The following is a 13,175-nucleotide window of genomic DNA, read 5'->3' as shown; positions in this document are numbered from 1 at the left end:
TTGAAGACAGTGAGGCTGACGATACACTGGCTTTAATGTCTTTATTGATCAGTTATCGGTTGTGCGAGAGCAGGAAGCCACAGGAGGAGAAGGTAAGACAAGTTAGACAAGCTGCAAAGTCAGAACATCAGCTGCACAGATAAATAACACCATGAATAAATAACACACGTCCTTCTGTAACTACAGCTGTGTAGATGCACTATGCCCATTAATTAAATTAATCATCAAATAAAACTTCAAGTCATGACGACACTTGTAAACATAAATACTCTAACAGATCATTAAATAAAATAATTAGCATGGATTAATAAACTAAAAGCCTTTTAAAATCAGCCGTGGCAAACGTGGTGACGAGAAACAAAGATTCTTTGGCAAAGATGAAGTTTTGCTTTAAACGAGGTTTGATCAGATCAAATCAAACATAAGGCAGGTGACCGCTCTTTACCACGAGGCTCTCTGCAGGTTTAAGGCTCGGACGACGTTTGAAACTGCAACAGGAAACAGAACAACAGTAACACACACGTCTCTGGATTTTTGTTTTTCAGTAACTTTACCAAAACAACCAGCGTGTCTTTTTTTTTTATACCGAGCGTGTAAAAGTAGTCAGCTCACTGGAGTTTACAGCACAAGTGTAATAAATACTAAATAATTTAAACCATCTAACGCTTCATCTGAGTTTTTAAATAAACATGAAAAATCTGCAAAAGAATTTAATTTATCTGCATTTTACACAGTAAATCTTCGAGGTTTTTTCAGCTTCTCTTCTGTGCAGTCCGCAAAGTTTCAATCAAACCACAGAGCAGAACACAAAATCCTTAACACACACACACACACACACACACACACACACACACACACACACACACACACTGGGGCCAGACGCATAAAACTCGGAGCAGATTCACGCAATGTTTTCGTCAGATTCATAAAGCCAGATTATGTTTTATGAATCTCAATCAATTTGGTGCACGAGCCTCATTTCCACACCCAAAATTTCCCATAAACAGATGTAGACACGCCCTCAAACATATTTGCGTATCGATACTTGTGCCCCTCCATCACTCATCAGACCTGTCCATGACAAATACGATGAATAAGGAGCAATGTCACTGACGGTGTTGCATTGCTGAGTTTCTCCAACGGTGCCAGGTTTGATCGGTTTGGCAATTTGTAGTGTTCGTTCCCCTAATTCATCACATCCCTGCAAATCATCATCACGGGAAAATCTCAATCATTGTGATCATTAAACGTCAGAGGGATGATCAATGATTCATTCGTAGTGCTCAAGTTCAAACTGACTTTACAAAGTGCTTCACAGGATAATGAACGATCACTAACAGGGAGATGAATGTAAAAAAAAATATGATGACACGTATCACTCAAATTATTAAAAATTAAATAAATGTGCCTCGTCATATCATCGCAGCTATCTTGGCCAAAACCATGTGCACATCTGGTCTGACGTCTGCATGGCGTGTGCACATTCTTCGTTCATGAATATTGGTTTATATGTGAGAAAAGGCGTGGGCATGTTTTTGTGCGTACTCGTCCTTTATGCATCTGGCCCCTGGAGTTTGCTGGCATGTTAACTTCATCACTGAAATGTTTTTGTCGTCAGATCGTCAGTGAAATAAAGTTCCATTCAGTAAACTCAGCGTGCAGGACGTCGTCTCCTCTGTGGTCGTTAAATGTGCAAAAAGTCTCTTTGATCAAACCACAGTGAAACTCCTGTAAACGGACAAATCTGATATTAATCTGCTTCATTTCTAAATTACATGATCCTTACTTCCCTTTAGACAGATATAAAAATGGAGCACGCCACAGTGACACCTGATTAAAGATTTACAACACAGTCATGATCCTTCTACAGTAATACTGCGTAGCTTTAACAGTGATAGAAACACGGAGCGACATCCAATGTTCGGATAGAAACCACGCTGTGCAGGTTTCACCCCGGGGCCAAACACCAGTCTGATAAAACTAAATAACAACAGAACATCAGGGCAGCATGCAGAACCGCAGGTACAAGGATATCTGCTACTGTTTACGGCAACAAAACTGAACTCAGACGTTTCAGTTGTGAGGATGGATCTGTGATCGCCTCACAGTCTGTAAGTTACAACATGCAGGGCTGTAGGTGAGAGATGAGCAGTCTGATACAAGTCACTTAAGAAAAACTAAGACTCGGGGTTCCCACAGGTCCTTGAAATTCTTGAAAGTCTGAGTTTGAGGGGGAAAGAATAAATTTTTCAGCCTCAAATGTTTTTAAAATAGACACAGGTTATTCAGTGCACAAGAATAGAAACTGAGCCTAAAATTCTCAGTGTGTAACAGTAATTAATTTTGATCTGTGTTTTAAACTATGCTGGGTTGGGCCCTTGATTTTGAGAGAAATGGGCCTGGAAAGTCCTTGACAAGTCCTTGAATTTGATGTAAAAAATAAGTGTGGGAACCCTGAAGTTCAGTTGAATCTGATTTTGACTGGAGACTGATGAAAGAAATGCTAGAAAGTTTCCACTTTTGTTGTCATGTGATATTTTCTTGTATAATGTTAAAACAAACTGTCCAAAACTAAAAAATATTCAGTCAACTGTCAGATGTCACAAAGGAAAGCAGCAAAATCTCACACTGAAGAAGCAGCAGTCACAGATTATTAACTTGAATTAGCTTAAAATGACTAAAACAATTTAAAAAGTAATCAAAAAAGTTTCCAATTAATTTTCTATCGATTGATCAGCTCACTAAAAGACAGACCAAACAAGTTCTAGATATCTAAAATCCAAAGTGATGTTCAGATTAAACTGATCTCAAACTCACAGCCCTGAACGACAGACAGATAAAGATCACTTCCTGCAGGTTGTAATCTCTTCGTTAGCGATGTGAAACACTTCCTGGTTTGACATGTTCGGCCCCGGGGTGGAGACCAGGCTGCCAAGCTGATGATGGGTGGTGGGGGTGGTGGTGGTGGTGGTGTTGTGTTGGTGCAGCAGGCAGGATCGCAGGGCAGGTGGCGTTTAGGTCCGCAGCAGACTGTGAACTCTCTGCAGCTGAGACTGTGACAGGACGAGGCGGTGGACCTGCTCCTGACCACGGGCACACGGCACCATGACCCGACCCACCAGCACTGTGTCGCCCTGCTTCTCCTCCTTCGCCTGAAGATGAAAGAAAAGAGTTCAGTGTGGTGAGATGCTTTCACCTCTGCCTCCAAGAAGAGCATGTAGAGGAAAACTTTTAGAGGTGTTAAAAAAACCTGCAGCAACAATGTGAAAATCAAAAAGCAACATAAGGTGGAGTTTCTTTTTATTAAAACACTGCCCACTGGATCATATAAATAAGACATGTCAGAATATAACCTCTATGAGTCCCATACAGAGTGAAATCAGTGATGAGCTTTGACTGACTGTGTCTGCAGCTCTTACCTTCACAAATGAAGTTGAAGGGAACGTCGCAAAATCAGATGCAACTCGAGCTCCAGGATGCTGGTGGACGACGTGCTCTGCCACTTCGTCCTGACAGAGTGGAGGAAAAGAGAGGAAATGTGGTGATACGCCTACATCAGCCTGTAAGGTGAGTGATGTAAAGGTGGTGGCACAAATGTTTTATATGATTTCTGTAGATGTGACAGTTTATTTACCTTCAGTCTACCCAGAGTGTCACTGAGAGACTGTAATCTGGCCGTCTGTTCCAGCAGCTGAGCACCAGGTGTCACTGCAGGACAAATAACAACACAGCTGTTAGTTTAGTACAACAACACGTAACAGGAAAATCTCCCAGACAATAATTCTGCTTTTTTACTAAGCACTGATGAAAAATCTCACAAAACTACAACTTCATTCAGATTATCCTGTCTCTGTCTGTCTCAGGGTTTCTGTATGACATACTATACTAAGCACTGTTACTATTACTACTGTACTATTTTTATGGCCTACTGTAGCTTTCTATTAGAGACATACTATGATTTGATTTTTCACAACATACTATGCTGACATTTTGACAAAAAAAGTCTAAGTATAGTATGTCATCTGAAATCACATAAAAAAAGTCACAGTATAGTATGTCGTCAAAAATCATGAAAAAAGTCATAGTATAGTATGTCATCAAAAACATGAAAAAAGTCATAGTATAGTATGTCATCCAAAATCACATAAAAAGTCAGTATAGCATGTTGTCAAAAATCATGAAAAAAGTCATAGTATAGCATGTCGTCAAAAAACATGAAAAAAAAAGTCATGGTTTAGCATGGGGTCCAAAATCACGTAAAAAGTCACAGTATAGCATGTGGTCCGAAATCACGTATAAAAAAGTCATAATATAGCATGTCGTCCAAAATCATAAAAAAAAGTCACAGTATATTATGTCATCAAAAACATGAAAAAAGTCATAGTATGTCGTCCAAAATCACATAAAAAGTCATAGTATAGCATGTTGTCAAAAAAACATGAAAAAAAGTCATAGTATAGCATGTTGTCAAAAAAACATGAAAAAAAGTCATAGTATAGCATGTTGTCAAAAAAACATGAAAAAAAGTCATAGTATAGCATGTTGTCCAAAATCACGTAAAAAAAAAAGCCATAGCATTGCACGTTATCCGAAATCACATAAAAAAAGTCATAGTATAGCATGTCGTCCAAAATCATGAAAAAAAGTCATAGTATAGTATGTTGTCAAAAAAACATGAAAAAAAGTCATAGTATAGCATGTTGTCAAAAAAACATGAAAAAAAGTCATAGTATAGCATGTTGTCCAAAATCACGTAAAAAAAAAAGCCATAGCATTGCACGTTATCCGAAATCACATAAAAAAAGTCATAGTACAGCATGTCGTCCAAAATCGAATGAAAAAAAGTCATAGTATAGCATGTCGTCCAAAATCTAATGAAAAAAGTCATAGTACAGCATGTCGTCCAAAATCTAATGAAAAAAGTCATAGTATAGCATGTCGTCCAAAATCTAATGAAAAAAGTCATAGTATAGCATGTCGTCCAAAATCGAATGAAAAAAAGTCATAGTATAGTATGTTGATCAAAATCTAATGAAAAAAAGTCATAGTATAGCATGTTGATCAAAATCATGAAAAACGTCATAGTATAGCATGTCGTCCAAAATCTAATGAAAAAAAGTCATAGTATAGTATGTCGTCCAAAATCGAATGAAAAAAAGTCATAGTACAGCATGTCGTCCAAAATCGAATGAAAAAAAGTCATAGTATAGCATGTTGATCAAAATCATGAAAAAAGTCATAGTATAGCATGTCGTCCAAAATCTAATGAAAAAAAGTCATAGTATAGCATGTCGTCCAAAATCGAATGGAAAAAAAGTCATAGTATAGTATGTTGATCAAAATCGAATGAAAAAAAGTCATAGTATAGCATGTTGATCAAAATCATGAAAAACGTCATAGTATAGCATGTCGTCCAAAATCTAATGAAAAAAAGTCATAGTATAGTATGTCGTCCAAAATCGAATGAAAAAAAGTCATAGTACAGCATGTCGTCCAAAATCGAATGGAAAAAAAGTCATAGTACAGCATGTCGTCCAAAATCTAATGAAAAAAAGTCATAGTATAGCATGTTGATCAAAATCATGAAAAAAGTCAAAGTATAGCATGTCGTCCAAAATCTAATGAAAAAAAGTCATAGTACAGCATGTCGTCCAAAATCGAATGAAAAAAAGTCATAGTATAGCATGTCGTCAAAACCATGAAAAAAAGTCATAGTACAGCATGTCGTCCAAAATCGAATGAAAAAAAGTTATAGTATAGCATGTTGATCAAAATCATGAAAAAAGTCATAGTATAACATGGCGTCCAAAATCTAATGAAAAAAAGTCATAGTACAGCATGTCGTCCAAAATCGAATGAAAAAAAGTCATAGTATAGCATGTTGATCAAAATCATGAAAAAAGTCATAGTATAGCATGTCGTCCAAAATCTAATGAAAAAAGTCATAGTATAGCATGTCGTCCAAAATCATGAAAAAAAGTCATAGTATAGTATGTTGTCAAAAAAACATGAAAAAAAGTCATAGTATAGCATGTTGTCAAAAAAACATGAAAAAAAGTCATAGTATAGCATGTTGTCCAAAATCACGTAAAAAAAAAAAGCCATAGCATTGCACGTTATCCGAAATCACATAAAAAAAGTCATAATACAGCATGTCGTCCAAAATCGAATGAAAAAAAGTCATAGTATAGCATGTCGTCCAAAATCGAATGAAAAAAGTCATAGTATAGCATGTCGTCCAAAATCGAATGAAAAAAAGTCATAGTATAGTATGTTGATCAAAATCTAATGAAAAAAAGTCATAGTATAGCATGTTGATCAAAATCATGAAAAACGTCATAGTATAGCATGTCGTCCAAAATCGAATGAAAAAAAGTCATAGTATAGTATGTCGTCCAAAATCGAATGAAAAAAAGTCATAGTACAGCATGTCGTCCAAAATCGAATGGAAAAAAAGTCATAGTACAGCATGTCGTCCAAAATCTAATGAAAAAAAGTCATAGTATAGTATGTCGTCCAAAATCGAATGAAAAAAAGTCATAGTATAGCATGTCGTCCAAAATCGAATGAAAAAAAGTCATAGTATAGCATGTTGATCAAAATCATGAAAAAAGTCATAGTACAGTATGTTGATCAAAATCATGAAAAAAGTCATAGTACAGCATGTCGTCCAAAATCTAATGAAAAAAAGTCATAGTATAGCATGTTGATCAAAATCATGAAAAAAGTCATAGTATAGCATGTCGTCCAAAATCGAATGAAAAAAAGTCATAGTATAGCATGTTGATCAAAATCTAATGAAAAAAGTCATAGTATAGCATGTTGATCAAAATCTAATGAAAAAAGTCATAGTATAGCATGTTGATCAAAATCATGAAAAAAGTCATAGTACAGCATGTCGTCCAAAATCTAATGAAAAAAAGTCATAGTATAGCATGTTGATCAAAATCATGAAAAAAGTCATAGTATAGCATGTCGTCCAAAATCGAATGAAAAAAAGTCATAGTATAGCATGTTGATCAAAATCATGAAAAAAGTCATAGTATAGCATGTCGTCCAAAATCGAATGAAAAAAGTCATAGTATAGCATGTTGATCAAAATCATGAAAAAAAGTCATAGTATAGCATGTTGATCAAAATCATGAAAAAAAGTCATAGTATAGCATGTCGTCCAAAATCGAATGAAAAAAAGTCATAGTATAGCATGTCGTCCAAAATCTAATGAAAAAAGTCATAGTACAGCATGTCGTCCAAAATCTAATGAAAAAAAGTCATAGTATAGCATGTCGTCCAAAATCTAATGAAAAAAAGTCATAGTATAGTATGTCGTCCAAAATCGAATGAAAAAAAGTCATAGTATAGCATGTTGATCAAAATCATGAAAAAAAGTCATAGTATAGCATGTCATCCAAAATCATGAAAAAAAGTCATAGTATAGCATGTCGTCCAAAATCGAATGAAAAAAGTCATAGTATAGCATGTTGATCAAAATCATGAAAAAAAGTCATAGTATAGCATGTCGTCCAAAATCATGAAAAAAAGTCATAGTATAGCATGTCGTCCAAAATCATGAAAAAAGTCATAGTATAGCATGTCGTCAAAAATCGAATGAAAAAAGTCATAGTATAGCATGTCGTCCAAAATCGAATGAAAAAAGTCATAGTATAGCATGTTGATCAAAATCATGAAAAAAGTCATAGTATAGCATGTTGATCAAAATCATGAAAAAAGTCATAGTATAGCATGTCGTCCAAAATCGAATGAAAAAGTCATAGTATAGCATGTCGTCCAAAATCGAATGAAAAAAGTCATAGTATAGCATGTTGATCAAAATCATGAAAAAAGTCATAGTATAGCATGTCGTCAAAAATCGAATGAAAAAAGTCATAGTATAGCATGTCGTCCAAAATCGAATGAAAAAAGTCATAGTATAGCATGTCGTCCAAAATCGAATGAAAAAAGTCATAGTATAGCATGTTGATCAAAATCATGAAAAAAAGTCATAGTATAGCATGTCGTCCAAAATCGAATGAAAAAAGTCATAGTATAGCATGTCGTCCAAAATCGAATGAAAAAAGTCATAGTATAGCATGTTGATCAAAATCATGAAAAAAAGTCATAGTATAGCATGTCGTCAAAAATCGAATGAAAAAAGTCATAGTATAGCATGTCGTCCAAAATCGAATGAAAAAAGTCATAGTATAGCATGTCGTCCAAAATCGAATGAAAAAAGTCATAGTATAGCATGTTGATCAAAATCATGAAAAAAAGTCATAGTATAGCATGTTGATCAAAATCATGAAAAAAGTCATAGTATAGCATGTTGATTAAAATCATGAAAAAAAGTCATAGTATAGCATGTTGATCAAAATCATGAAAAAAGTCATAGTATAGCATGTCATCCAAAATCATGAAAAAAAGTCATAGTATAGCATGTCATCCAAAATCATGAAAAAAAGTCATAGTATAGCATGTCGTCAAAAATCATGAAAAAAAGTCATAGTATAGCATGTCATCTGAAATCATGAAAAAAAGTCATAGTATAGCATGTCATCTGAAATCATGAAAAAAAGTCATAGTATAGCATGTCGTCCAAAATCATGAAAAAAGTCATAGTATAGCATGTCATCCAAAATCATGAAAAAAAGTCATAGTATAGCATGTCATCTGAAATCATGAAAAAAAGTCATAGTATAGCATGTCGTCCAAAATCATGAAAAAAGTCATAGTATAGCATGTCGTCCAAAATCATGAAAAAAGTCATAGTATAGCATGTTGATCAAAATAACGAAAGAGAGATTTTTAAATGTTTTTTTAAAATCTGGCTTTTCTTTCAACATACAACACTAAGAGAAGACCAATGTGTTTATCTCCTTAAATTTACAGACATCTGGGACGGGAGGTTGAACCAGCTGAACATGAAATGAAAGAGGACTGCAGGAGGAGTCTGCAGACACTGCCCCCCTTCATCACCCTACAACACTGTCTGCTGTGGAAACCTTCAGGTCTCTGGGATCCATCATCTCCCAGGACCTCCAGTGGACTTCCAACATCAACACCACCAGGAAAAACACACTCTCTACACCTGCACAGGAAGTTCAACCTGCTTCAGGAGCTGTGATACAATTCTACACGTCAATCAGTCTGCTCTCACCAGACGGGACAGGAACAGACGACAGCAGACAGTCAGAACTGTTTGGTGTCATCCTGCCCTTCATTCAGGACTCCAGAGTCTGAGTCAGACCTGTTTAAACTTCTCCCCTCTGGGGGGCGCTACAGAGCACTGTACACCATCAGTTAAACAACTCTCTATATTCTATTTATCATTTCAATACACACTGGATTTTGGAACATGTACATACCACTGTCAAATAAAAACCTATGCTGCTGTGTTGTGTTCACTGACATGTAGACATGTATAAACTGTACATATCCACCTCTGTCATGCAAAGGTATCTTTTACATTCAATATCTATTCCATAATGTTTTCATTATGCACCACTGCACTACTGTACTATTGTTTACAGTCTGACTTCAATACACTGTATGTTGTTGTATTGTTTATCCACACAGTTTATTTATCTTCCGTCACTGACTGAATGTTTGCTTTTATTCAGTTGTGCTGTTTTTGTTTTTAGCTTTATTTCTATTTCTGTCTCTGAACACTGAGAGCAACGAGAGACCAGAGTCACATTCTGAAGCCAACTAATTTGTTTTAACATACTGTATTATTGAATATTTATGGAGTGACTTTTAAATGACTTTTATGCTGTACTGCATTTGTATTTGCATTTTTTTAAATAACATTTTGATGATCCATTATACTTTCACATTCTTGTGATTTTTTTATGACTCATTTTTTTGACATTCTATATATTTTGTGAAATCATTTTTCATGACATGCTATACTATGACTTTTTCATATATATTGACGACATTGACTTTTTTTCATTCGATTTTGGACGACATGCTATACTATGACTTTTTTTCATTCGATTTTGGACGACATGCTATACTTGGACTTTTTTCATGATTTTGATCAACATGCTATACTATGACTTTTTTTCATTCGATTTTGGACGACATGCTATACTTGGACTTTTTTCATGATTTTGATCAACATGCTATACTATGACTTTTTTTCATTCGATTTTGGACGACATGCTGTACTATGACTTTTTTTCATTCGATTTTGGACGACATGCTGTACTATGACTTTTTTTCATTCGATTTTGGACGACATGCTATACTATGACTTTTTTTTACGTGATTTTGGACGACATGCTATACTATGACTTTTCTTCATGATTTTGGACGACATGCTGTACTATGACTTTTTTTCATTCGATTTTGGACGACATGCTGTACTATGACTTTTTTTCATTAGATTTTGGACGACATGCTATACTATGACTTTTTTTCATTCGATTTTGATCAACATGCTGTACTATGACTTTTTTTCATTCGATTTTGGACGACATGCTATACTATGACTTTTTTTTACGTGATTTTGGATGACATGCTATACTATGACTTTTCTTCATGATTTTGGACGACATGCTGTACTATGACTTTTTTTCATTCGATTTTGGACGACATGCTATACTATGACTTTTTTTCATTCGATTTTGGACGACATGCTATACTATGACTTTTTTTTACGTGATTTTGGATGACATGCTATACTATGACTTTTCTTCATGATTTTGGACGACATACTATATTATGACTTTTATGTGATTTCAGATGACATGCTATACTATGACTTTTCTTCATGATTTTGGATGATATGCTATACTATGACTTTTTTTACTTGATTTTGGACAACATACTATATTATGACTTTTTTATGTGATTTCGGATGACATGCTATACTATCACTTTTTTTCATAGATTTTGGACGACATCCTATACTATGACGTTTTTTTCATGATTTTGGACGACATGCTATACTATGACTTTTTTTCATGATTTTGGACGACATGCTATACTATGACTTTTTTTCATTAGATTTTGGACGACATGCTATACTATGACTTTTTTTCATGATTTTGGACGACATACTATACTATGACTTTTTTTTCATTAGATTTTGGACGACATGCTATACTATGACTTTTTTTTCATTAGATTTTGGACGACATGCTATACTATGACTTTTTTTTACGTGATTTGGGATGACATGCTATACTATGACATTTTTTTACTTGATTTTGGATGACATACTATATTATGACTTTTTTATGTGATTTCGGATGACGTGCTATACTAAGACTTTTTTCCATGATTTTGGACGACATGCTATACTATGACTTTTTTTCATTAGATTTTGGACGACATGCTATACTATGACTTTTTTTTACGTGATTTTGGATGACATGCTATACTATGACTTTTCTTCATGATTTTGGACGACATACTATATTATGACTTTTTTATGTGATTTCGGACGACATGCTATACTAAGACTTTTTTCATGATTTTGGACGACATACTATATTATGACTTTTATGTGATTTCAGATGACATGCTATACTATGACTTTTCTTCATGATTTTGGACGATATGCTATACTATGACATTTTTTTACTTGATTTTGGACGACATACTATATTATGATTTTTTATGTGATTTTGGATGATATGCTATACAATGACTTTTTTCATGATTTTTGGACGACATGCTATACTATGACTTTTTTTTTTTTTTACGTGATTTTGGACCACATACTGTATTATGATGTTGTTTCATGATTTTGGACGACATACTATACTATGACTTTTTGTTAGGTGATTTCGGACCACATACTATATTATGACTGTTTTTTTCATGGTTTTGGACGACATACCATACTATGACTTTTTTCAATAGATTTTGGACAACATACTATACTATGACTTTTTTACGTGATTTTGGACGACATGCTATACTATGACTTTTTTTCCATTCGATTTTGGACGACATACTATACTATGACTTTTTTGTCATCCGAAATCACATAAAAAAGTCATAGTACAGTATGTCGTCCAAAATCATGAAAAAAAGTCATAGTATAGCATGTCGTCCAAAATAATGAAAAAATTCTGTACTATGATTTTTTCATGATGTTTGACAACGTACTACACTATGACATTTTTATGTTTTTAAAATCCTATCCATGATTTTTTAAGAGTTGTTTTACACGGTATACTATGGTAATATTTTATAAATTTTTATAACATAATATACTCTGACATTTTCAGAAAAATTTAACACATTTTTATAATTTTTTGACATAGTATACTTCAGCATTTTTTATTTCATTTTTTTAACATGACATATTATGCAATGACATTTTGTGTGATGTAATGAGATACTGTACTATGACATTTTTTATTTTTTATGAATTAAACATACTTTTACATTTCAATTCCACATTTAACTTGTGATTTGTCCACCAAAACTGCTAACCCTAGCTAATACCACAAGCATTGATGGCAGCTTGTAATATTAGGTGACACTCTTGAGATGTCACTAGTTGCCATGCAACCAGCAGCTCTCCAGAAGTTGTCGGTCCTAACCTGAGCGATGCTTATTAGGGGGACGTAGTTTGACACATGGTTGAGTAAAATATTGTAAGCTATTGAATGTAAAAGTATTGAAATGGACTGTGAATGGTTAAAATACAATGCAAGCATTTCATGTCCTGCTGAGGGGCTGCACAAAATGTTTGTCTGTGAGTCTGTCTCTGTCTCCAGAACGTACTTGAACACATTAACATTTTACCAATTCTTCTTTTTTATCTAATCTGGATTAATTTCAAAGGTAAATTAAACTGAAACTGTAAACTAAGGGAACAAAGTGGGAGTCTGAAGACAGACACCGCAGACATGAACACACTTACTGTAGACGACAATAACGTACCTGGAGATTTCCCAGTGATGTCCACCACCTTGACGTTGGCACTCATTTGCAGCAGAGTCTCTAGGAGCTGGTCGGTCTTGCGGTAGAGGGCGCTGGAGAGCACTTCAGGACGACCTCCGTCTCTGGAGGGAAGTTTGGTCACATGAAGAGGAGGCAGAGAGGCGAGCTGAGCGCGCATCTTCTCAGCCTGAGAGGAGAAACGTGGACACACGAAAAATCCAGATGTAACAGAAGCAACATGGATCATCGGTGATTAACAAATAGTAAATGTT

The 13,175-nt window shown here is 34.7% G+C and overlaps 1 protein-coding gene across 9 annotated transcripts in view; it reads right to left on the bottom strand.

Annotated features, from left to right (window-relative positions):
- Nucleotides 1–27: 27 nt before the first annotated feature.
- Nucleotides 28–13,175, bottom strand: part of dctn1b (dynactin 1b) — an 83,239-nt gene continuing 70,091 nt past the window's right edge. For all 9 annotated transcript variants that reach the window (XM_078175373.1, XM_033642736.2, XM_078175366.1 and 6 more), the window contains 4 exons: nucleotides 12,904–13,090; nucleotides 3,635–3,708; nucleotides 3,420–3,509; nucleotides 28–3,152 (listed from right to left, as the gene is read on the bottom strand). In XM_078175373.1, the coding sequence (XP_078031499.1) occupies nucleotides 3,015–3,152; nucleotides 3,420–3,509; nucleotides 3,635–3,708; nucleotides 12,904–13,090 (489 nt within the window). In that variant the 3' untranslated portion in view covers nucleotides 28–3,014. The remainder of the gene's footprint in view (nucleotides 3,153–3,419; nucleotides 3,510–3,634; nucleotides 3,709–12,903; nucleotides 13,091–13,175) is intronic.

The sequence above is a fragment of the Epinephelus lanceolatus genome, chromosome 15 (assembly GCF_041903045.1).
Source record: "Epinephelus lanceolatus isolate andai-2023 chromosome 15, ASM4190304v1, whole genome shotgun sequence".
Classification (NCBI taxonomy): domain Eukaryota; kingdom Metazoa; phylum Chordata; class Actinopteri; order Perciformes; family Serranidae; genus Epinephelus; species Epinephelus lanceolatus.
This window is presented reverse-complemented; position numbering and strand designations above follow the sequence as displayed.